The sequence below is a fragment of the Grammomys surdaster genome, unplaced genomic scaffold (assembly GCF_004785775.1).
Source record: "Grammomys surdaster isolate TR1022 unplaced genomic scaffold, NIH_TR_1.0 189, whole genome shotgun sequence".
In the NCBI taxonomy this organism is placed as follows: Eukaryota; Metazoa; Chordata; class Mammalia; order Rodentia; family Muridae; genus Grammomys; species Grammomys surdaster.
The window spans coordinates 8,714,464-8,739,256 of NW_021604634.1; the positions used below are offsets into that span (position 1 = coordinate 8,714,464).

Consider the following 24,793-nt stretch of genomic DNA (forward strand, 5'->3'; position numbering starts at 1 on the left):
CTCTTCTCTTCTCTTCTCTTCTCTTCTCTTCTCTTCTCTTCTCTTCTGTTCATGAAGAGTTAATGAACTCCGAGCCTCTTGCCTGGCCAGGGAGGGGCCCTTGAGCCAGAGAGAAAAGAAGCAAGTAACTAAGCCTTTTTTTTCTTTATTTCTTAGTCCCCTGCTGCTACCAGCAGAAGCTAGTTTCCAGAAGCCAATGGCTTCTGGCCTTAGATAACAAAGAGTTAAAGGATGAGAAAAATTACCCAAAGTAAGTAGCTTTTAACCAAGGAAGAGCAGAGTCTAAGACAGAACTGCCAGAGATAAAGGAACTTTGGCCCCTATTGCTGACTCCACACTCCTTTGCTGCCTTCCTTGGAAACTAGGAGGTTGGATAAGATCCCTGGGACTTCTTGAAGTATTGGAATGTGCTGTGCCAGCTGCCAAGGAAAGAAATTCTCAATAGTTTCATTCAGTTGAAAAGCCTCTAAAGAACAATATGGATGGACTGAGAAGAGATGTAAATGGTGAAATGGTATTCTTTCCTTGGGTGTGGCCAGCAGCTGTTTAATTGGACTTTTGACTGAACAGAACAGATACTTAGACCTTTCTGGTACTGTAAACCTAGTGGCCTTTACAGGCTAAAAAGGTCTTAGAGCCAATATGAGAACCTACTACTGTTAAGTTTCTAAGCCAACATAGTTTTTGTCTTCTGTATACTTTTCTTTGTACCCACAGTTAAGTGTATCTCTCACCCCTCATTAAAGAAGCTTCTTTTTGTGACACATGGAGACTGTTGCAGGGATCTGCAACTTGTCAAAACGCAGAGAATAAAACACTGTGGGATGACCAATTCCAGTGGATTTATTTAAAGCTAAGGTTCAGAGAAAATTGTGAAGAATTGGGTAAAAACAAACAAAAACAAACAAATAACAAACAAGCTAAAAGACCATGTTCTGTAGTCATGATAGACAGGAAAAATACACTCATCAATTTTCAACAATATGCTTTCTTGGATAAGACAAGAGAAATGGCAATATCAGTTGACATGTCAGTTCATACAGGGAACATTCCACATGGGAACTCCTAGATGAAGAGCTACAGGATGCCAAAGGCTGCTGAGATGAGGAGAAACCGTTGTGCTCAGGGATGAACTCTCACATAGATTATCGAAAGTGCTCAGTCCTGGATATGTGAACATCAGAGCAAAGACAGATGGAGTTAATAGGTTACACATACACTTGTCCTTATATAGTATACACACATATGCACCTGTGTATGCATGTGACAATTATAACCAAAGAATATACAAATTTTGGAGGAGGACAGAGGAGTTGGAGGAAGAAGAAGGAAGTAGAAGTGGTATAGATATTAGGTTCATATGTGGAAATACTCAAAAAAAAAAGAAAACCTGACCATCTTTTTTTAAAAATAATTTATTTATTTTTCTCAAATCATAATTTGTTCACAGAGGGGTTATAAACACAGAAAGGCAGGATGTGGTGAAGGGGATGACACTGGAGTGTGGGTGTTCAGAGGGAATACAGATATCTTTCAGAACCGGGTATTGGCTGGGTGAAGGTTCAATGGACAGGTGGCTATGACTCTGCCTATGACTCACTTGTCCTTATCTAAGTTGGTATTGTCTGCCAAGGCTACCTATTTACAAGGTCTATGACTACTCGGGCTGTAAAGTTCCACAAAAACTGTCTGTTTACAATAGCTTATAGTAATCTGTTTCAATGTTTTTCCACAGAGACGGAAGACTTGGTGTTAGTGTACATGCATGACAGGCCTATTGCTGATTTTAGGCCTATGGCTGATTTTAGGCCTTCAGTGTGTAAGCAGGGCTGCCCCTGACATCTCCTCCCTTCTCTAAGTATAGAAGGGCTGTGGCAATTCTAATCTTTCGAAGGCGGGGATAGAGGCATGACCTCCAGTACTTGAAAGGGACCTTGTAATGGCTCCAGTCCCCCTGTCGTTGTCCAGTGAGGCATGAGAGCCATACCTGTCCTGATGTCTTTTTCCTGGAGAGGGGATACTTTTGACATCAACCCCTATGCAGTCAGGCTTGTCCCTCAGGGAACCCAGATAGATATTTTTATCTTTAATTTATATTCCCTTGCAGTGCTTAGCCTCGCAGCCTAAGCAAGAATTCAGATGGCTAGTCAGAGGGGGCTCTGGGTGTCCTCTCTCTGCTTGGTCTAGGGGCAGAAGTCCCATCTTTTAGGTTGGGTGGAGATGGGTTTTGGGAGCATCCTGTATAAAGTAACAACCTCATCTTGAGTCTTGTGGTCTTCCATAGCTAACTTATGATAATATTACTGAATAGGTTTTGCTACCAGATTATTTATCTGTTGTTTCACAGAGTTAGTCAGCCTATTTGAGGCCCAGGGACCAGAAGAAATAAGCAAAAAGAACCCAAATAATGGTTCCAAGATGGAAGGAAATAGGGTTGACAACCTTCGAGAGGCTGAAAACCAATTCTTGTACCAGCATTCATCTGTCTCTTTCTCTCTCTGATTTTTCTCAGGGCCTTCTCTGACCTATTTCATGTCCTCTTTAACCCTCCCTGTCTTGTCTATGTAAAGGCAACATTCTTCTTTAAGAGCTGTACATAGTCAAGAGCTGTACACAGCCTTTTCTATTGTAATAGAGTAAATCAAGTCCAATAAGGATCTTTGCGATTTTAGGAGGTCTCTTCAGACAGTGAAATGAGGGATTTCTTCAGATTAGTAATGTCAATCTCTAGTTGTTTGATGTTCTTGCCAGTGGCCCTTCAAAGGTCTGAGTGGTATAAGTTCGGAGGCCAGCATCTGGATTCACGGGTGATTCATTTTTACCTGGTAAGGAAAAAGAAGGGAATTCTCAGGGAGATTTCTCTTCCCTGGATGCAAATTGTTATTCATCTTATTTATGGTTGGGCCTGGCTTTGTGGGGGTATCTATTTATTTCATTAATCTTTTTGGCAGCTGGTTAGCTGTGCCTTCTGTGGTATCAAACAGGCATATCAATCCTCAGCCCCATAAGGGAACTGGGTCATGGCCATTCCCTTTAAGGGTCAGAGGGTCCCACCAACTTTAAAAAATAGGAACTACATGTATAAAAAGCAAAGCAAAACTTTTTAGAAGACTCTCCACATTGACTTACATTGTAACTGCCTTAACATACATACTTACCTATATGATTTATTCATAAGAAGAAAATTTGTTTTTTTACTCATAACAAATTTGGCTGTATATAACCTAATGAATGCATATAGAAAATGTGACACACACAGAGTTGTAAAGAAGAATTAATAATTATGTTATGTATTTTTCAGGAAAATGAATTGTACTTGAGATTATCATGCTATTTAAAACAAGGCAGACTCAAAAAGAAAGCTATGTCACACTTTCTAGCATATGTGGAACTTAAAAGAGGAAAGAAGAGCTTGAAAATGAAAGAATATTAAAAAGTAGTGGGGACGAAGGATGAGAGAGAAGTAGGGACATAATATGATCAGATTATACTATATGCATATGAAAATGTCACAATAGCATCTGATATGTTCTACAATCAATGCCTGATAAAAATGACAAACCTCATGTTTTCTAGTTATGATGAAGTCAGTGCTTTTTTCACCCTGAGAAATAAGTAACCTAAGTAGCAAAATCCTCTAACCTTGGAATCTGAGCATACAGTAACAAATCTTTTAGAAAAATTTAATTTCCCAATTATTAGATTGCTTTATTTTCACACTCTATCACTGAATTTCTCAAATTATTTTTTGTCTTAGACATTCTTAGTATTCTCTACACATATTTTCTTCCTTTGCTTACTTTTAAATCATCAGAAGTAGAGGGACAGAAAAGATTCCTCAACAGGTACAGGGAGTATGTCATTGCCAGTGTGACAGAATGCTGCATTTCCTCTGGTGCTCCAGAAATTCTTCCATTAGCATAGTCTTTCTTAGTTTCAACTCATAACTCATAGGTCCATATTTAGGCCCAGGATTAGCTATTCTAATTACAAGGAAAGGGTGAATCAAATCATCTCCAGAAAGTCATCAGTTACCGGGTCCTTGTGCTACCTGAGAAACCTATAGTAAAGAAGGGTCAGAACAGATTTTATTTGTTATACATGATCAGGCCAGATACTGGCTCTGTTCTCACTCATCTTGTCTGAGTTTCAAAATATATAAAACCCTATTATCATATGTACTTCACTGGATTGCTGTAAGTGTTAAAGTGCAACAGAATGTTTAATCATTGCATGTGCTCAAGAAAGCAAAACCACAATTAGGTCAAACCCAGAGGTTAGATTATTATCACACTTTTTGCAAGAATCAGGTTCCTTATTCAAGTGTGAAAACTGCAACCTTGATAAGAGGGGTGACATGTTGACATCTTAAGGGGGAGTAATTTTACATCCAAAAACTTAGAAGAATTTTGTAGTTAAAATCTTGGTCGCAGAATTTAAAGGATTCTACTTATCCTTTTCTGGACTAAGAAAAGAAAAGGCACAGTAACATAAATAAACAAGCAGGAGGGACAGATTGGGCACCATCTAAAAGTAGCCAGTCACTTTATGACTGCTTTGATGATGCTGGGACCTCTTGTGATATTATGATAGCCTTCTCATTTTATGTTGAAATGGTGAAATATGAGCGACAATATGAGCAAACACAAGGAAACAAAGTCTGTGGTACTCAGTTGAGCAACAAGTTAAGTTCATAGCCCCAACATAAGATTAAAAGATTTGTTTTGGTGGGCGAAGTTTCTTTGATAGCATATTTAGTGACTCTGTGTGTGTGCGCGCGCATGTGTGTGCATTTATGTGCATATACACAAAAGAATGTGTATAAAAACAAAGAAAAATTTAAAGTTTCTTCTATTTCATCCTCTATTTCCTATTTAATTCTTATTCATAGGTTTGTGTATATTTGGACTGTTAGTAAAGTATCATTGAAACTATTACTGTTTTTTCTATTTAAATATCTTTAGTCTTTTCATAACTTATTTGATCTTATTATATTGCTAGTCATTTAAATTATTTCCACTATTATCTATATATTTACAGTATATATGCAACAGTAATAGTCTTTGTTTCCCCCTATTTCTGGATTTTCTTTCCCAAACAACTTGCATTTGGGGGCAGATCACCTCCTATATTATCTGTGCTCATTCTAATTTTTCAATATTGTGATGTTTAGTTGCATTATAGTTTGAATTAAATACCTGAACCCTTTCTTCCCTTAGATGTTTTTGAGAAACACTGTCATTTGAATAGTACTGGGAACCTTTTGTAACAACAGTATCAAAACTAAAGTCCTGGCTACTGTGTGCATCTCGTACCAGGAAGAATAGCTCTTCGATCTATTTCTTTTTGTAATTCTGAAAATGAAGACCACAATTTGTGTAGCACTTGGTTTTGTTCATTAGACTTATAGTATTTTGAGAGATGGTTTATGACCCATTTATCAAAAAATTTATCAGGCATACTAATGTGCTTGGCAATGAATTAAGATTACACACTTTCTAGGTATGGTTCCTTTGAGGACTCAACAGCTTTCTAGTGCAGGAAGAAAGATAGAAGATAGACTACAGCCTGGTACAAAGTATCTAAGTAAAACAGTACTTCTGTAAAGAGGTGTAATGAGTAGGAATACAGCATTTAAGAAGACAAGGCTGCAAGAACATTAAAGTAAATGCAGTTTTGAGGAAAATTAATGCCCACTGTAGATTGTAGCAGGAGGTGAAACATTAGACAAGGGTGAGAGTAAAAGCATACAATCTTTGAGCATGAGTGACAAAAGGGAACGCAGAGCCTTTTCAATAGAGACGAAATATAATCAAACCCATGATCCACCTTCATGGTATAAGAATTCATGGGGACCAAAGGAGAGCTTGAATTTTAGAGTCCACTTGGGTAACTATTTCTATGGTCCCATTGAAACCAAAGTAAAAAACTTTGAACCTGTATCACACTTCTATACTGTTTGGTTTAGAAATCATTATTTCTGCTGTAAAACTTTATCTGATAGTGTTTTTAGTTCCCCAGATGAAGTAAATGTTCTCAGCATATTGTTTTTGACTAATACATGGATGTAATGTTTAAAGTAAGGATCCTCTCAAGATTAAAATAAGTACAATACATGATACAGTTTCTTTGAAAGCATTTGAACCACAGTAGAGAAACCAGAAACAAACAAAAATTTCAGAATTCATTTTTGTCTCTTCTTGAGTCCAGCATAATTGAAAAAAGCAAGATGCATACAGAAGGGGGTGTCAGTTTATCTCTCACAAGCACAGTAATTTATCTTACACGTTTATAGAAAAGTATGAAAAGAAAATAAAGTCTCCAGGATTCTGACTGCGTATCTACTGAGTATAGTTCATGCAAGGATGGTTAGCCAGACTTTGGAGGCCATCAGGGGTTGACTGAATCAAAGGGGAAGTTTTTAATTGATTCAAGCTATGCTTCCATGAAGATTCTGGGAGGCCTTATGTCGTCTCTTGTAAAGACAGGATGGTGTAAGCCTAATGCTGATCAAGTTTCATAAAGTTCCAGTACTGCATGTACCTTTAGTATTCTTCCAAAAGCAGTGCTAAGAAGGATAATAAATGAGGCCGGTCAGATTACAGTATTTCTAGGAAAAGTCCTCCAGGGAAGCCAGATCAAGGATGCAGACTAATGACCCATAAATAAGGTCCAGGGAGGTAAACTTCAACATTGTCTATCACAGAGTCCTGAGGGTGTCAAAGGCAGGAGTGGAGGAGTCCATCCATCTTGTAATAAATGGACAGTTAGGGAATCTTGGAGTCAGTTAGCCCAGAGGGATCTACCCATCTACCCATGGACGAAAGGACTAAGAAGCTTGGATATCTGACAAGGGTTAAGGGATCCCATGGGGATGTATGTAGAGCAATTTTACAATCTTCAGAGTGTTTATTTTGAGTCGGGCATCTTCCCTGAATTAATGAGATACCCTATGATATAAGCCTTTTTGCCAAGCTATAGTTCTGATCTTTCAGATATTATTGAGCATCAAGCATATGCAATATTTGGTGTTGGATTCATTATTGCCTTTATCCCCTTTATAGAATACAAATATAAAAATATACTCCAGAAATCCTCACTTTTAATTATGATCAGCTATAGCTGAGTAAATGGACTCACATTCAAGTATTCAGGGGAATGTCATATGGGTCACTTGTAACAGGGTTTTCTTTGAGTACTGTTGGTGGTACTTGCTGAAGATATACAATGCTGAGTTGAGTAGAAGGACTCCCATTTTCATATCCTAGAGGAAATGATTTTATTTTATAGAACATTTTCCCCATAAAAATTTTAAGCAATGACTTTCCATTTTTTCAGAGTAAAATTAATGTGAGGAGTCACATTGGTAAAAATAGTTCAATCTTAAAATGACTGTGTGTAAATCTTGATTTTATAAACAATCTTGTTGTCAAGTTTGATTAAAGCATTTGTGTCTATAGAAGTTAAAGCATGTAAGTCTGCATCTATGTAAATATGTGTTTATTTCATCTTGAGGAAGTACATATGCTAGTTTTTTTCTTCAAATTTTTTAATGCATCAATTTTTTCTTTGTCATTCATTACTCAAATATCCTGAGTCAGAAGTGCCAATTAGCATTCATGGAAAGCCACATGGGAGTATAAAATTGAGTTTAATAAGTTAGAAAATGAAATAGTGACACAGATAGAAGATGTGGAAAATGAAAGAAAATTAAACTTAGAAAAGAAAGAAAATTTACTTGCTGTAAATGTAGTAAACTCTGGAAAATTGCATATTTTGAGTCTGAAGCCTTAAGCAGAGTATTTTTTTCTAGCAAAAATGTCTATTAATCTTTCACAGACTTGGTGAGTCCAGCATCAGTGGGTAGACACATAACAGAACTCAAAGGAGTCCCTGTAGATAATTCAAGCCTTTATGGCAAATCCCTAAGGGCAACTGGTCCTGGTACTTTTCTCTTTGCTTAGTGAATATGGGTGTGGGGAATGAAGGAGGAAGGCATGGAGGAAAGAAGGAAAGGAAAGAAGAAAAGTGGGAGGAGGGAAAAGGAAAAGAAAGAAGGAAGGGGTGAAGGAAGGAGGCAGGAACAGAGTGATTCTGTCATATCCTACTTGTATCCCTTCCTCTTGCATGAGACCCACAGTGCCCACAGCGCACTTATAGGTGCCCACTTCCTTGTACACATCCATGGTAGCATCAGTAGAACAAGGCTGGCTCCTGGCTTTGCCACTCTCCTTTGCTACAACAAGTCTGTTCTGGGCAATTTGTCTGTGGGAGTTTTCTTTTTTACTTCTTGAAAAACAATCTAATGAGCAATTTCACACTGTGTTGGTGCCTATCAGGAATCGAAACTGTCATATGCATTTTAATAAGGATAAGGACAGAAGCTGACTTCTAAGTGTAGCACTTAAGTCATCAGACAGTAAGATATTTAGGATCTAAGGCTATATTGGGTCCTGTTTGTCTCTGTGAAATTCAGCCTCTATGCAGAGAAAAAGAAAACTTCAGCTATCTCTGCAAGCCTTCATTGTGATATAAGGAGCTAGAGCAGATTCAATGGTTCAGTGTGGCTCCATACCCTCCTACCAGAGTGAGAAGGATTCTACCATTTATCATCCAGGTAGCTTCCCTGCAGAGACTCAGTATGCTAATATGTGCCATACATTTAATGCTGGTATATAGTAAGGAATTATTTATTTATGATTGTACTACTTTAAAATCCACTGTAAATGAGATCTGGGGAGTTGGGTTTACCAGTAAAGTGTTTGTGTAGAACCCATGTCTAAAGGCCAAATGAGATGTGTGTCTGTAATCCTATCTATGGAGAGATTTGAAGGAACATTACTTGTTAGCTATCCAGTCTAGCTGAATCATCAAACTTCGTGTTCAGTTAGAGACTGTATCCAAAAAAGATAAGATGATCAATGAAGGCATCTGATGTTTACCTCTGTTCTTTACACACATGGACATATGCATGTATATGTACCTGTACACACATGTGAGTATGTTCACGGGCCACACATATATGGTGTCCTCCCTTTTATTAGCCATAGATCCTTTTCTCATACAATATAATCTGAATATAATTTTGCCTCTTTTTACGTATCCCAGTTTTCCCCCACCTCCTTTCACATTTGGATCTACTCCTTTTTTGTCTCTCATTAGAAAAGAACAGGTTTCTAAGAGATAAAAACAAAATACAACAAAATAAAACATAATAAGATAAAATGAAAATCATTACATTGAAGTTGGACAAGCCACGGCAACAGAAAGCCCCAAGTGAAAGTACAAGATTCAAAGACCCACTCGTTCACACAGAGAACCTGGTGCAGACCCTTTGTTGGCCCTGTGACTGCTGCTTCAGTCTCTGTGAGTTCACATGGGCTTTGCTCAGTTTTTTTTTTAGAGGGCATCGTTCTCTTGGTATCATCCATCCCTTCTGTGTTCCCCACTCCTTCAGTCTTCTCTGAACTCTGAGAGGAGGGATTTGCTGCTGCTGAAATCTTGTTTAGAGCAGCACACATGTTTTTAAGTACATGAGATAAAAAGCTTAGTGTATTCCTGCTTCTGCTCTCTGCTGGAAGATGACAAAAGAGAGAATTAGGCTCCTGATACATTTTATTTTTCTGTTAAAAAATGTCAATATTTGATTCCTAAATGTGGGAGACTCTTAGTAGCATTTTAGGAGAAAAAACTGGAAGCTCTTGGACTATAATATCTTTCTGTTTTAAAAGTCCTCAGAAATACACTATTTAAAATCTTGGATATTTCTTTTTCTTTTTTTTCTAGCTGGAAGAAAATAATGCAGAGTTGTCGAAAAGTTGAACTCCTTCTTGTGCTTCAACAAACTTTGTGTTACTGATTTGATAAGTTTTATCACTTCCAGGTAGCATGGTGATAGACTGAGTGTTACAGTTATAATCTGAGTGCAGATTCTAGTTACCTTCACACAAAGGTTATCTAGACTCAAGAGCTCCTGGAAGCTGCTTGAGGAACAGCTTGGATATCTAGGGCTGGGCCTGCAGCCTGGATCTCTGCTTGGAATCCTGAGTGATGTGAATCAGATCTGCCAAGCCATTTGGCAAACTGTTTTCTATCTGAGGCTTGGACCAGGTGCAGCCCATTTGGAACCTCCTGTAAATCTTCCCTTTATTTGTGATTTCTTGGTGGAGTCCCTGCTTTATCATTCCAGGATGATATCTTTTGTTCAATTTAGACATCTGTCCCTGTCTGTCCATCCTTGGGAAGGCTTTGTTAGGCTGTGTTTTATCTCTGATGGTAGCTCTCACCCTTTCCACTTTATCATTGCTTTTCAGTCAAACAGTCTTTAGCTCATTTTTTATCCTGCTTGTTTCCTTTGCCATTCAGCTGCACTTTAAATGGAGGATAGCAAATGATATTCATAATGGGGCTCTGAAGACTGAAGCGTCCTGGCTGTTTCAGACTAGGCTGGTGAAGGTCCTATTGCCCAAAGGTAGTTCTGGGTTACTGATGCAGCAACAGTAACAAGTGATACAGTCTGTGTGGCTTGCCCAACAGGAGCGAATCATGGGATGGATGAAGAGCTGGAAGTGTGTGACTAGTCAGCAGGCCGATTCCTCTCACAGCTATAATAAGCTTTCCCCAAACCTCAGCTGTTCCTTGTCTTGTGGTAATCAACCAGTCTCTGCCTTCATCCTACCATGGCGTTCTCATTCTGCATATCTGTGTCTGAATTCTCCCTCTTTGTAATGTAAAGAAATCAGTTATATAGAATAAACATTGACCTACTGTAGCATGACTTTGTCTTAACTAATTTCATCTACAATGGCCTTCATTATAAACTACTTTATTTTCTGGGGAAGGCTAGGTAAGAACTTCGACTAGTCCTTCAGTGACTTGATATGCCAGACTGGGGTAATATGGGGGGTTCTCCCATCTCAGGGAGAAGGTAATGGGGGGCAGGAGGATGAGGCTTTGTGAAAGGGGACTGGGAGGAGAGGGGACTGCTCTTGGGATGTAAACTGCATAAAAATTAATGAAAACAACAGAACACAAAACAAAAGAGCTTTTCCATGTGAATTTGTTGGAACACATTTAACTCATCCCCTAAGTTAGTCATTGGGGAATACTAGAACATTTTAAGGAAAGGGTGTCCAACTTAGCTGTCATCTTCCACATTTGAAAGGAACACACTGCAGTGTTTTTATCGAAGCAATTGGGAGTCAGCCTGCTGCAGTTTTATGAATACTGACTTGTTTTAAGTTACAGGTTCCTGTTTGTTCCTGTTCTGCTTGAAGCTGCTAAACTTCAGTTAGGGGTCTGCCACAAGTCACTTTTTCAGACCTTTGTCACAGGAAGAGTGAGGGAGGTGAAGCTACTCTGAGGGAAATTTAGTCTTTGGGGTCTGGCCTCCTTCCTCTGCCCTCGCTACATCCTCCCACACTGCCTGTTCTGTGAATTTCAGAAACATTTCTTTTCCACTTTCTGGACCCTTATTTCCACTTCCTGTACCCTACTTGTAATTGGAAATTGGTGTGTTTATTTATTGTGTCTGCATGTCTCAGAGAACTATATCTCAGGTTACTGTAGAGCACTTCCTTAGTCATCATGCAGTCAATATTTGGATTTTATAAAATAGTAGCACTGTGCATCTTCACAGACTATTCAGGGTTGGGAATACACAAAGACACTAGTGTTAACACTTCTAATTAGCTGGCATAATAATAGCTACTACAGATGGCTTGGGGAAATTCTGGGCTGTTTAACAGCTAGTCTATTTTAAACATCTGAAGAAGTTAGTGTCTTGTGCTTTGAAAACTCATCTGGGCAAGTGGGGGCTGTTGATGTTTACCTCATGTGCACAAGAGGTGGTGGAGAAGTGAGGGTGGACAGAAACACCTGAAGATGGCTAATGCAGAGTGACAGTCAGAGAGGAACAGTTGAGAAAGAGAAGCAAATTCTGAAGGAGTCTGGAGGAGGGTCAGAGAGAAGAGAGGGGAAAGAATAAGACATAGATGCCAGGTAGGTAGAGTGAAACTTCACAGAAGGCTAGACCTCTAACATTTAGGGTCAAGGGCACAGGCGACATTTGAAGTATTGGTAGAATGGTGGAAATGGAGGCTAGTTAGCACGAAGTATTCATGAAACATGAGAACACAGAGACGTTCCAGAAATTTGAATGAATGGGGAAGAATAAATATTAATTAGGCCATTGGGATAGTATTTTACAGGGTCCGAGCTGGCTCTCAGGAGGCAGAAGGTTCCACTCAGAGATGAGTGGAAGGGGTCTGGTTAGAAACAGGTCGGAAAATAAGGAGAGTGGTAGAAGTGGAAATATTCAGGCATGAAAAGTACATGGGCCCAAGAACAAAATGAAATTTGTTTGATTTGTATTTTGTCAGCTGCAAGCTCAGTGTTTTGGGAAGTTAAAACGGCCCGTTTGTGTAACAACATCATTGTGTTATTACCTGATGGGAGCCCGAGTGTGTACAGGATGTTACAAACAAAGTTCCCCTTTAGCTTAGTTGTCTGGCTTCCCAAACAAATAATCTGTTCTAAAACAAATAGTTTTTGACCTTTAAGAAAATTTCATTAGAAACAAAATGATCCATGTGAGATAGTTATTGACAACTACACTGATTAAACCAATTGGAAGTTTTAAATCCTTTTTATTAATGACCAGACCACGAGTGGGCATGTCCTCTGAAAAATCTTTTAGCATCCAAGGACAGGGCTACAAAGTTTTTAAAGATAAAAACTACAAAGACCATACTTTACACCAAGTTAGATGAGGTTCAGAGTAACTATGAAATGCTCATTTCTGGAGAGCAAATTTATTATTTTAGATGTAGTATGCCAATTTTTTAACTTATATTTTTCTAGTTATTTTAGTTTACTTTAATTATTTGAGTTAATTCATCTGGACCTTGGTAAAAACCATGAATGTCTCAAATGTGTTGCCCAGGCAGATGTGACTGCTATGGGACAAGGGGTGTAACACTGACAACTGTCTAAGCAAACACAAAATGGAGTCAGAAAAAGCATGGCATTTAGTTATTTCAGAAACAACAGTGAGATAAATTTCTGTGTGTCTTTTTAAAGCTTGCCCAACTATCAAGCTTAGCCCCAATATTACTGATATATATATATATATATATATATATATATATATATATATATATCATACATATGTATATGTAAATGTAAATGTATATGTATATATATCAATACTCATTCTCAGTAAGTTTTATCTATTTTACATGTCTCCAGTTTTATCAATATTCTGCTTTTTACTCCATGTTAGAGATACTTTGTCTTTTTGAATTTGTAAGCTCATCTTCTTAATTAGTTAATTCATTCATTCATTATTGTTTTATTGTTGCCATAAATTTGAGTTTTATGTAATCCAATGCACTAACTTCCCAAAGTATCATATAACACATTTCTCAGTTCTTTATAGCTTTGTAAAATTCTTGTTTAGAGTAAAGCCTGGTTGTTTTGACAGGACTATTATATCTTAGAAACATGAATGTCTTTTCATGAATTTTTGAATGTATCTTATCTTTGTTTAAAACACTATTTTGGGATAGAATGCTATTTTAAATATGTTTCTTAATATGAGAATTACTGCAGAAATCAATACTACCTGAAACAACACAAAGGCATATTATTCTGACTAAATCGTGCAATGCAAATTGATTTTCTATTAAAAATAATATTGATTGTCCTCTTTCATTTCTGGCAAGATTGGATCTTGGGGCTCAAGGCAAAGTAGTATAAGACAAGTTGGCCTGCACAAACACTTGGCTGGAGAAGTAGATGTGAAGAGATTCAGGGCTCTGTGATGTTGATGGGTTATATAACAGTCCATTCCTGGGAGATATGACACACATACATATCTACCCACCCCAGATAGAACTCTCATTTTGGACCTAAGTTAAACGTGGTGAACCAGTGAGATTTTTATTAAGGTAACTAATATGATGAGGGATCATTTAGAGGAGCAGGAATGACTCAAAGGAAGCTTCATCACCCAAAAAGCACCCCAGTAACCAAATATCTTGGCAGCTCATGAAAACACTAAACCCATAGTTCTCTGCTGCTGTAGTTGTTCACTGATTTTATAACCTCAGGCCTCCTGGGCCTCCTCCTGGAGGGAATGTACCATTTTGGAAGAAACTGTCATAATATCATTGGGTGATGTTGAAGACATGCCCAACTGGAGACTGAGTTATAGGCCTGTAGGAATACTGATGGTGACAGTTAGTGGCTGGGGATGTGAGGTGAACATGAAGTATAAGTGTCTCCACCAATAATTGGTTCTCTAGAGGTGGAGCAATACTTGGAAAAAAATAAAGCACAAATTAATGATTAAATTAAATTTATGATTTATAACCATGATAGAAAAGTCACTTGTAAAGTCAAAGATATCAATAAAAGTTACACAGACAACAGTATTTTGTGTTCACTTTATAAACTAGTATATGGAAGGATTATCAGTATGGAATCAGATTCCACTCTTATTGTTTTTCTTTTATTTTGGGATTCAATTAAAATCAGATTCTCTCTCCCCCATAAACTATGACAATTTTGTGTCTGATTTAAATCAACTCACATTTGACTTTTAGTGTGTCAGGATGGTGAGCCCTTTTCTTTATGTCAGGACTTTTTGGTTGAAATTTTTAGTGTCACGTTGGACAGCCTTCCACTTGGATGACGTGATCAAGTGGGGCTTAGTTTTCATCTCAGACCAAACAGACAATTCCCTTCAGCATGAAACTTGACCAGGATCAGGTTGGGGAAGAAGGGAATGTCTGACCCTAAAACTCCTTCCATCATTTAGGTCTGGATGTTTATGGGTAGAGATTTTCCCCAGTGCTTCAAGAATTTGTTCTTCATATAATTCAGGTAATTTCCCTAAGCAGAACTCAGAACTTTGTGCCTGAATTGATAAGTCTGTGCTTGGAGCTGTTCCTAAGAGGAGGTCAGGGTGTGAACAACCTGAAGACAGCTTCTCAGACGGGAGTAGAGAACTATTCAGAATGAGTGAAGAAAAGCAGTAGTGAATGTGAGTCCTGAAGACAAACACCAAACCTGGAGCCAGGACTTTTATCTTTCTACTCCTAAAAGGAAGCACTGCTTGGATATGAACAGAAGGTGTTTTATTACAGACTGTTAGTATCTTATTTAGCATTTTCCTTCTGTTTCCCATAGTTTCTTCTCTAGTAGCTTTCTCCCATCTTAATGTTAATTTCTCCCTTCTGTCCTTTATAGATTTCTTATTATTTTCTTCTTATGCGTTTCCTTCCTTTCCTCCCCCCTCCCCTTTTCTATTGTGTTGGTTTATAACTTAGAGATGAAACATTTTCTGTATGCCTCTTATGTGGGCAAAGTGTTACTTCTGCTGAACACTCTCATGGTCACACATTGAAACACTAGAGAGCTGTGGCTTTTCTGTATGCAAGATTTTCATGTCAGTAACCACTGTTGCAGCTAGTTTTTAGTGGAGGGGATATAAGGTCCTAATCCAATATGAATATAAAATATTATTGCACTTTAGACTTGTACTTTTTTCAAATGTGGCGTTTTCTTATTTTCCACTGCTCTCCCTCTCGTTCTTCCTCCCCATCCCTCTTCCCTCCTATATTTTCTTTTTTTCTTGATTATTGTTTTATAAACCCAAGCACTGGATTCTCAAAACCTTTGAGTATATGTGATACAAATAAGAAGCTCTTCTTCTGTTTTTTTTTTTTATTTCATCTGCCCAAAAACTTTGTGACATCATCGATACTCAGCCTTCTCCTCTTGAATAACAAATCAGCATTCTTGATTTGTGGGAATAAAGACTTTGGGTGAATGAGGCTGGTAATTAGTTTACCTTTTATGGCTCTGGATTTTCCTGATCTGAGAAATAACACTATGAATTTTAGTACTACATTAAGTTCACAAGCTTTCTGGTCTCAGAACCAAAAATGATGGAAGACCCCTAAAGGACATTTGTTCACATGTGTTATATCTAATTTATCATGTTCATAGCACTAGAGCTTAACACTGAGTACAAATATAAACACAAGAAATCTCTGAACACTCACTGCACAAGCCATCAGAACCTCTGACAGAATATGCTCTACACTTGTGAAATATCATAAGGAGAGAAGATCTTTTATATTTTCCTATTGCTTTGAAAGTAGAAACTTGGGAAAATATTTTTTGGCACCAGAAATTTATACTATATGTGAGTTTCCACCTATGTACCAGATATTCCTGTACAACTCAATACAGTTAAATGAAACACTATGTAGTATCTTCTGATAGCCACCTAAACTTTAGTCTATTGTCTTATAATCTGGAAATTGAGTTTCTGGTTCAGTCTTCTAAATTTAGACCCTGATGTAATCACTGCTAATAAAGTACCAAGGGTTTTGGTTATGTTTCTTGTTTTCTGGTTAACAAAGTAACACTCAAAAGATATGTGTTAAACATTATATCGTTTTCTGACTAAAAGCCTCTAATGAAATTTTACAAACATGTAAAAATGAAGATACCACTTACTCTTGGAGCAACTGCAGTAGGTAACATCACTAATCACTTCAGGGTGGCTTTCTTAGTAGCTTTCCTCTGTGTGTGAAAATCTGACCACCTGCCTAAGCATGTGCTCCTTTTTTTTTCCAGATAGTTTTGAGATAGCAGCACCCTTGGACAGCTACCTGTCTGCAGAACCTGGACAAAATGTCACACTCAACTGCCAGCTTCAAAGGATTTGGCTAGTGAAACAAGTCATATGGGAAAAAGTCCAGCCCCATCAGGTAGACATCTTAGCTTCCTGTAACCTATCTCAAGGGACAAGATACACTTCAAAGTACCCAAGACAAACGTGGAGCAACTGTAGCCAGGAGAGCATGGAGAGTGTCCTCATCATCCCCTATGCCATGGCTGCTGACTCAGGACTTTACAGATGCCGCTCTGAGGCCAGTACAGAAAACAACAAAACCTTTGTTATAAGGCTGATCATAACTGATGGTGAGTGACAAGAGATGTTTCCAGTATCAAAAGAGAGAAACAAACAAACAGAATCAAAGAAAAAAACCCAACAACTGGGTTGGTCTCCATTCTTTTTATTTGCAACACACAGGTTATTTTAAGGGGATTCAGTTGTGTATCAATATGTTTAATGTTTATATATGAAGCTTCTAGAGTAGTAGGTTTCTATATGTCTTTTTAAGAAGATTTTTAGTATGATTCATCCTTATACATTCTCCAAAAATATTTTACCGAGTAGTCATATGTGCATATGTATTTTATAAATATTTTTATAGGTGGAATTAGGTATGGTGAACATTACTAAATTTTAGGACTTAATATTTCTTTATTCAGTTAGTAAATCAACCACCATAGATTTAGTAATGAAAATATTTCATTTATTTTATTTTTATTTAATGTGAGTGTGTGTGTGCCACATGTATACACATGAATAGGTAAATAATTGAAATCTAGAAACTTCCGCTATTGCTCTCAACAATAGAGCAATAGCTCTTGTCTTTTGTTTGAGACAAGGTCTGTAGCTGAACCCAAATCTCACAGTTTTGACTAGTCTATAGCTGTGGTCTGTCCCAGGATCTATCTGTCTCTGCTTCAACCCCTGTTGGGGTAATCTTGTTCTACTCTGCGTTTTAGCGGGTGATGGCAATCATCATACTTGTGTGGCAAGTGCTTTATCCACTGAGGACATTTTTCAAGCCAAATATTTCACTATTTGTTTTTTTACCTGAAACATTTATGAATGAAAATGCACATATACATACACACACACACACACACACACACACACACATGTGAATACATGTTTACACTTGCATACACATGTGTATATATGCACACAGAGGATATTACCAGCCTATTGTCTTCCTTATCTAATTCCTCATTCCAAATTATCTACGGATTTGAAGGAGATGCCTGGATATTACATTGCCTGTGTGTCCCCAGCACTAATAGAAGAGTACAACAATGGTTTCTAAGTCTTGAGAGGACAGATCTTCCATCTGTATTTGACAGTGTGTCATTATCAGTTTGACAGATGGTAGCCTTGTATCCACCAGGAATAGAAGACAGCTGACCTTGAGGTTTACAAAGCTGACCTCCATGGTCTACAGCAATGCTCTTCAATGAGGCTGCATTCCTTTTGTATCCATAATTTGTCTCCTTTGTCATAATGTAGCTTAAACTGAGTAAACATCAGGGTAATCAAGAGCTTCATCTACCTGTGGATGAGAGCAATAACAGATATTTCTGTCTATAGAAGTGAAAACACAAAGGTGAAGAGTAAGGTGTGTATAGCTTCCCTACCAGCAAGGGTGGAGGCAATTCTAGATTTTCCTAGTTCTGCCTCTGGGGAACTCTCTTACTGACCAGGAGCAAAGCATTATTTTTTACCAGTGATAGAAATTTTACTTCAATTTATTGTTTCTCTTACCTGTATTCTCCACTTTCTCCTTTCCCCTTTCTTTTCTTCCTCTCTGTCCTTTCTTTCCTCTCTCCTTTCTTCTCTCTCTCCTTCATTCTTCTCTCTCCTTCCCTTCGTCACTTCAACCTTTCTTTCCTTCTCACCTGCTTTCTCTTTTATTTTCCCTCTTTTTTCCATTCATCAATCTGTCCCTGTCTCTCCCTCCCTTCCTTCCTCAAACCTTCCTTGACTTCTTACCCACTAGCCTTTTTATTCTCTCTCTCTCTCTCTCTCTCTCTCTCTCTCTCTCTCTCTCTCTCTCCCCTCTCTCTCTCCCTCCCTCCCTCCCTCTCTCCCTCCTTACTTTTTGCCCTCTTCCTTAGTTTCAGTATGTTCACTTACCTTGGCAGAACTTACCTTGGCAGTGCTTAAACATTTAAAGGCAATTCTTTCAGCCTGCAGCTGCCCCTTACAGTTTCTGCTCCTATTTCAGAATGGTCTTTCCTTCTGCACTGGAGTAAATAGGGGAAGATTCTGTGTAACAGCAGCTCCTGTCCCTGTGTAAAGAGGACATTAGTTACTGCAGGATAGCAGGCTTTCATGTGTTATCCATGATCGTGATCATATCAACTCCTTTGTTTGTCTCAATGACAACAGGAGCTGAAGAAAAGATACAAATTGGCTTTACAATTTAGAATTGAAGAATGGTTTCCTGATAGAATATTTTGGGGTCATAAGGAAAATTAACAGAATGCTTTGTCTTACATTTTGACCATTCTTGTATGCACAGTCAGGAAATACTTCTTAACTAAAAAATTCATGGATTGCAGAAGTTATTTTGGATCTGGACAGAAAAAAGAGAGTAAAAAGCAAGCAGATGTTAACCTTTTTGCCAAGAAAGTATTTTTTTATATATATAACTTTTTATTGGATATTTTATTTACATTTCAGAATATATTCTAAATAGAAATATGTTATAGAGCCATTATCAATCATATATGAACTCAGGTCTTATATAGTCAATGCTGAGAACATGAAAATAAATCTCTCAGGTCATAGAGCAAGCAAAGGGAATGGGTTTTAGGAGATATTGTTGTTTAACTTTTATAAATTACTGAAAATGTCCTTCATATGCCAAACATGACTTTTTTCAAAACAATCTCTATGTACATAAATTATAAACAATGTCAAAATCTGCCATCAGGTGGAACTGACAGTGTAATAGCAGGTATTGTTAGTGTCCAGAAGCTTTGAACAGTTGCAAAATAGTTTTTTGACATCTAACTGATAGATTAAAATAATAACAACTAGATTTTATATCCATTAGCAAATATTATAATTGATGGGAGATGACAACTCTTGCTTGTATGTTTTGATTTAATTCTTTTTTTTTTCAGTTGTTGTAAGTAAAGATAAAATCTAAAGATACTAGACAGCAAGCAAGGAGGATGATTTGTGTTTTCTCTGGTGTGATTTTATTATCTCAAGTCCTGAGGCTATTTGGTAAAAAAATCAATGTAGAGATTGAAGCAGGGAGACAGGTATAAGATGTGAGGAGGATTTAATTCATCTCAACTGTCAGGGTAAAGGTGATTTTGACACACGTTTTATAAACTGCTACACATCCTCTTTTAGTTCCTATCCATTTCTTTTACAGTATAATGCTGCACGCATCCAAATGAGATTTTTAGGGGTCTCAAGTTTGCCTGTATATGTGCGCATGCTCACACACACACACACACACACACACACACACACACACACACAAAATGCCCTTACGGGTTTTCCCATGACTTCTGCCTACTTAAGTTTATCTTCAGACAAGAGTCAATTAAAGATCACCTAAGTGATTTTAACTAATTGTCTAATTACCAGCAAATATGTGTGTGTTTTCTTGATATATTTTAAGTAAAGGATGAAGGTGGTAGAAACATGAGTTTTTGCTATCAAATTATTTCCTAAAAAAATGAAGGTTTGTGCTGTTACCGTGTACTCCTGGAAGTCTTAGGAAGTAGTTACAGTTTGACAGTACTGATTCTGAACATCAATGCCAATGACTGAGTGAAAGGTGTGCTTATGTTTGTTTTCTAATATCTTTCATATTTTAATTAGTCATAAGAAAACATTTCAGATCCCAACCAAAAAAAATTGTGAAGTTCTTTTACTATTAGCAAGAGATGATGTATAGACTATTATCATTTAAGCTGTACCTGTTAACATAAAAAGAATGAGAATAAAATAAATGACATCAGCTCACCAGAAAGTACAGAGACAAGACTGGAAGGAACTGTTTGCTGCTGGTTGATGGGCTTGCTACAGTCCTGGTCCAATCTTCTTTAATGAGGCCTCTTGATGGAACCAAGATTCACAGGAGGTAATATTGATAACTAGAGCTGAGGAATGAGGGGGAAATAGGTCACATTGGGCAAAGTGAAATTTTTACCCAATAGTGGGGGAATACATGTAAGAAGATTATAATCAGATGACTAAGTTGGTCCAGACAGTCTGATCCATGAATTAGTACAGAGTGAGGCAGCTTAAATGAAATGTCACTCTGATTGATTTGGGATCTTCTGTCATAGTCAAGGAAAGTAATTTCTGGCACCCAAGCAAGGTTGGTGAAATAATATTTCAAGAGAAGTAGGTTGTTCATAGATTTTTGTTTGTTTGTTTGTTTGTTTTTTATATGTCTCTCACCTCTGCTTACATTTATTCCTGTCTTCATTTCTTCTTTTTCTCTTATGAATGAGATTATTTTTTAAATTTACTTTTGTACCATGATGTGTAGAAAAATGTCCATGGTCTTTATGTATTGATTTTGTTTTGATTGCATATGAATTATATTATTTTTTAATTTCTTTTTTGTATCATTATGCATAGATAAATGTGGATATTCTTTGTGCATTGATTTTATACATTGGACCTTTAAAAAGTCATTTATTAATTTTAGGAATTGAAGTGTATTTGTGTGTATGGTTAAGCATAGTTCTTAGGGTTTTATGTGTGTGTGTGTGTGCATGTGATATTGTCAGTACAAATATCCTTTCCTATTTGGATCTCCCACACCTACCTGTTATGGTGAGGGCTTGTAGAATTAGCTTGAGTTCAGTGGTAAGAATGGCAATTTTAAATTATTTTATTTATTTACATGTGAGTCATTGCCCCTCCTCTCAATCCTTCCTCCCATAGTTCCTCATCCCATTCCTCCTCCTGGGGTGCCCCCACCAATGAAACCTCCCCTTTCCCTGGAGGAGAATGGGATATTTTTGTTCTTGATAATAAAGGAAATGTGGCTTTTCTCAAATGGCCTTTATCATATTCCTTCTGTGCTTAACATGCTGAGAGGGTTTTGTAAAGCATGAAAAATGTTAATTGTTATCATGTCTATTAATAAGTCCATATATACATATATATGAATCTATCTATCTCTATCTATCTATCTATCTATCTATCTATCTATCTATCTATCATCTATGTTGGTATATTGTTTGATTTCCATGCATTGAAATATTCTCATATCCCATTTGATTGTAGTATACAATCTTATTTATGTGCAATATTAATCACATAATTAGATTAGCTAGTATTTTACTAAAATTTTCATCTATCTTCATTTTCATTGGAAACATTGACTTATAGTCACTTTCCTTTGTGGATTGCTTATTTTGGTATTATAGGAATGCTTTTCTCATAGAGTTTGAAGTATTCCTTATATGTTCATAGAGTTGAACAAACATTGGAATTAATCTTACTTTAGATGTTTCATTTAGAAGAAGATGTAAAACTACCATCTTCTGGGATTATTGGTGAGGCACATGTTTCAAATGAGCACAGCTGTGGCCTCGATGAGGAGAGGTGACAGCAGAGAAAGAATCCTGACTTCTGTTTGTGGCTCCCTTGACTTGCCTCTCATACCGTTCTAGTTTCTCCTTTCCATGGCCACCATCTTTCACCATTTACTGCCATCCCCATAGAGCTTAGTCAACTCTCTTTATGATCTTTATGTTCTGTCTACATTATCCCAATCTCCTTCCATGTCTTCAAACCTTATATTTTGGCTATCTGAAACTTTCACAACTTAAAATTACTATGATTAAGTGATGTAGTAAGTGCATTTGTTTGTGTGGTCAGGATTCCTAACAAATACCCTTGTCATCTTTGATTATACTTTTCATTAAAATGGAAAGAAACCAGCCCCACTGAAAGTTTGTGATTGAAAAAGTTTGTGACAATATTAAATACATATGTTTATTTATCTACTCCTTCACTTATTAAATACATAGATTTATTTATCTATTTCTTTGCTTTTAAAATAATGTTTTATACAAATAAATGCTATTTTTATTAATAAGAATTAAATATTTAGATTTAGTAAAAGAGAATTAAAGAATATTTAAAATTATCCACTTTATGAAACATGTATACAATAAACATTTTAAGATAGTGGAAATATGAAAAAATATTTTTCAAATTATAGTGTACACACATCACATTTATAATAAATACTTTTTAGCTAGAAAAATTATTACATCCATTTAGATATTCTTACATATATGTTCAAAGTTCCCCAAACATTCATTTATGATATGCTCAGGAACATTTATTTAGCATTCGCTACATTAATATTTCCATCTTGGAATTCATAATGTCCATCAAAGTTTTACATTTTCTTCATAGCTTGTTTTTAGATCCTTTTCACATTATAGCTCACATTTGAGGTTTAGAGATTGCCAGCCAAAGAAATGGAACTTCTGTAAATCAAGTACAATGTTTGTGGAGGAAATTTTCATGAACTTTGGTTTGTGTGTGCAACTGCCAGAAAGATCTATTTCCTTTTTAACCTTGTATTATTTTGCTTTTTAAGACTCAAATAGGGCATAATTCTGAGCCTGTAGAGTTAGAGAATGTGGAGTTAGAAATTAGATCTCAAGAGTATTTATCAGGAAATCACAATTCCCGAGAAATGGTACTTGTATGTTTCATCAGAAACTCATGATTGGCAGATAACTAGAGTAAAGCCTAGCAATCTTAAAATCCCTCGTTCATGCTTTACAAGCTTATTGACTTTGACTTCATGTGCTCTTGAGTTGAACTATAGTTGTATGGAAGAAGACTATGGAAGGAGATTTTGTATGTGCGTGTGTGCCCATGTTTATGTATGCACATACATGTATACAGGTGTCCGTCTAATTCAGATGCTCATGCTTGTAAGACAAACACTTTGCTAAGCATTCCAGCCTCAAAGAAGGATAAATTAATTTTATTTATTTATTTATTTTCTTTTAGTTTCTAGAGTTCAGCTTCTCATCAGTGAGTTAATTTGTATTCTAGAAGAGTTCTAGGTCATTATTAATTATGCTTTAGAATTTTGTCCATTTACAATCTTATTTCTCACTCTTGTAGATTTTGACTAGATATTCTAAGATGATCTGCATAGATCAGTCTGTTTCTGTGACACAGTTTGGTGAACCTCAGCAATGGAATTTTTACGTATATGGAAATTAAGATGTCTATGACATTTTCTTTTATATGCTAGAACCACTCAACTGGAATCCCCAAGTTCTGCTGATTTTGCTCACAAGTTAAAATAGTTTCCCCTCAAGCAAATCGATACAATTTTCATCTGAATTTAATTTCATTTTAAAAATTTTGGTTGACAGCTTAGTACCCAGATGCAGCACACAGTTACCAACATCACAAATGAATTAAATACTCAATTATTGCCTACTATGTCATAGCTTCTTTTCCTCACAGCTACCTCTGCCCACATCAAAGTATTGTTTTCCATTTAGTGAGATCACACATAGATAGTGAGGTACTTTCTTTTCAATGTCCCATGTAGACAGGAGTACATTTCCCCCAAAGTACAAAGTAAGATAAGTGAACATTTGCTTGCATTCATTTTATGCATTCCAATACTATAATATTGGATTGAATAATAATGTCATGCTAATAATATCACATACAACAGAAATCTGAAAATCAGAAAAAAAAAGCAGTTGATCTTAAAAATTGTTATTTGGTAAGTCTTTGCCCCCAGAATGAGTATCAATTTTTAAAAACATTTTTTAAAACATTCATCTATTTATTTACTCTGTGTGTGTGTGTGTGTGTGTGCGTGTGTGTGTGTGTGACTGTGTAATGTGAGAGTGTCTGTACGTGACTGAGTTTGTGTATGTGTGTGTGTTTGAGTGTGTGTCAGAGAACGACCAGTGGGAAACAACTATCTTTTTACCATGTGTTTTTCTGGTAATTCTTCTGAAATTCAGGTCATCAAGCTTGGTGACAAGCATCTTTGCTCCCCAAGACATGTAGTAACCTTCAGTTTTTATTAAGAAACAAACAAACAAACAAATAAAAAACAAAAACTAAAAC

At 36.8% G+C, this 24,793-nt stretch overlaps 1 protein-coding gene across 6 annotated transcripts in view; it reads left to right on the plus strand.

Annotated features, from left to right (window-relative positions):
• Cd226 (CD226 molecule) overlaps positions 1-24,793 on the plus strand; it is an 89,772-nt gene that overhangs the window by 44,502 nt on the left and 20,477 nt on the right. For all 6 annotated transcript variants that reach the window (XM_028768980.1, XM_028768982.1, XM_028768979.1 and 3 more), the window contains one exon: positions 16,651-16,998. In XM_028768980.1, the coding sequence (XP_028624813.1) occupies positions 16,651-16,998 (348 nt within the window). The remainder of the gene's footprint in view (positions 1-16,650; positions 16,999-24,793) is intronic.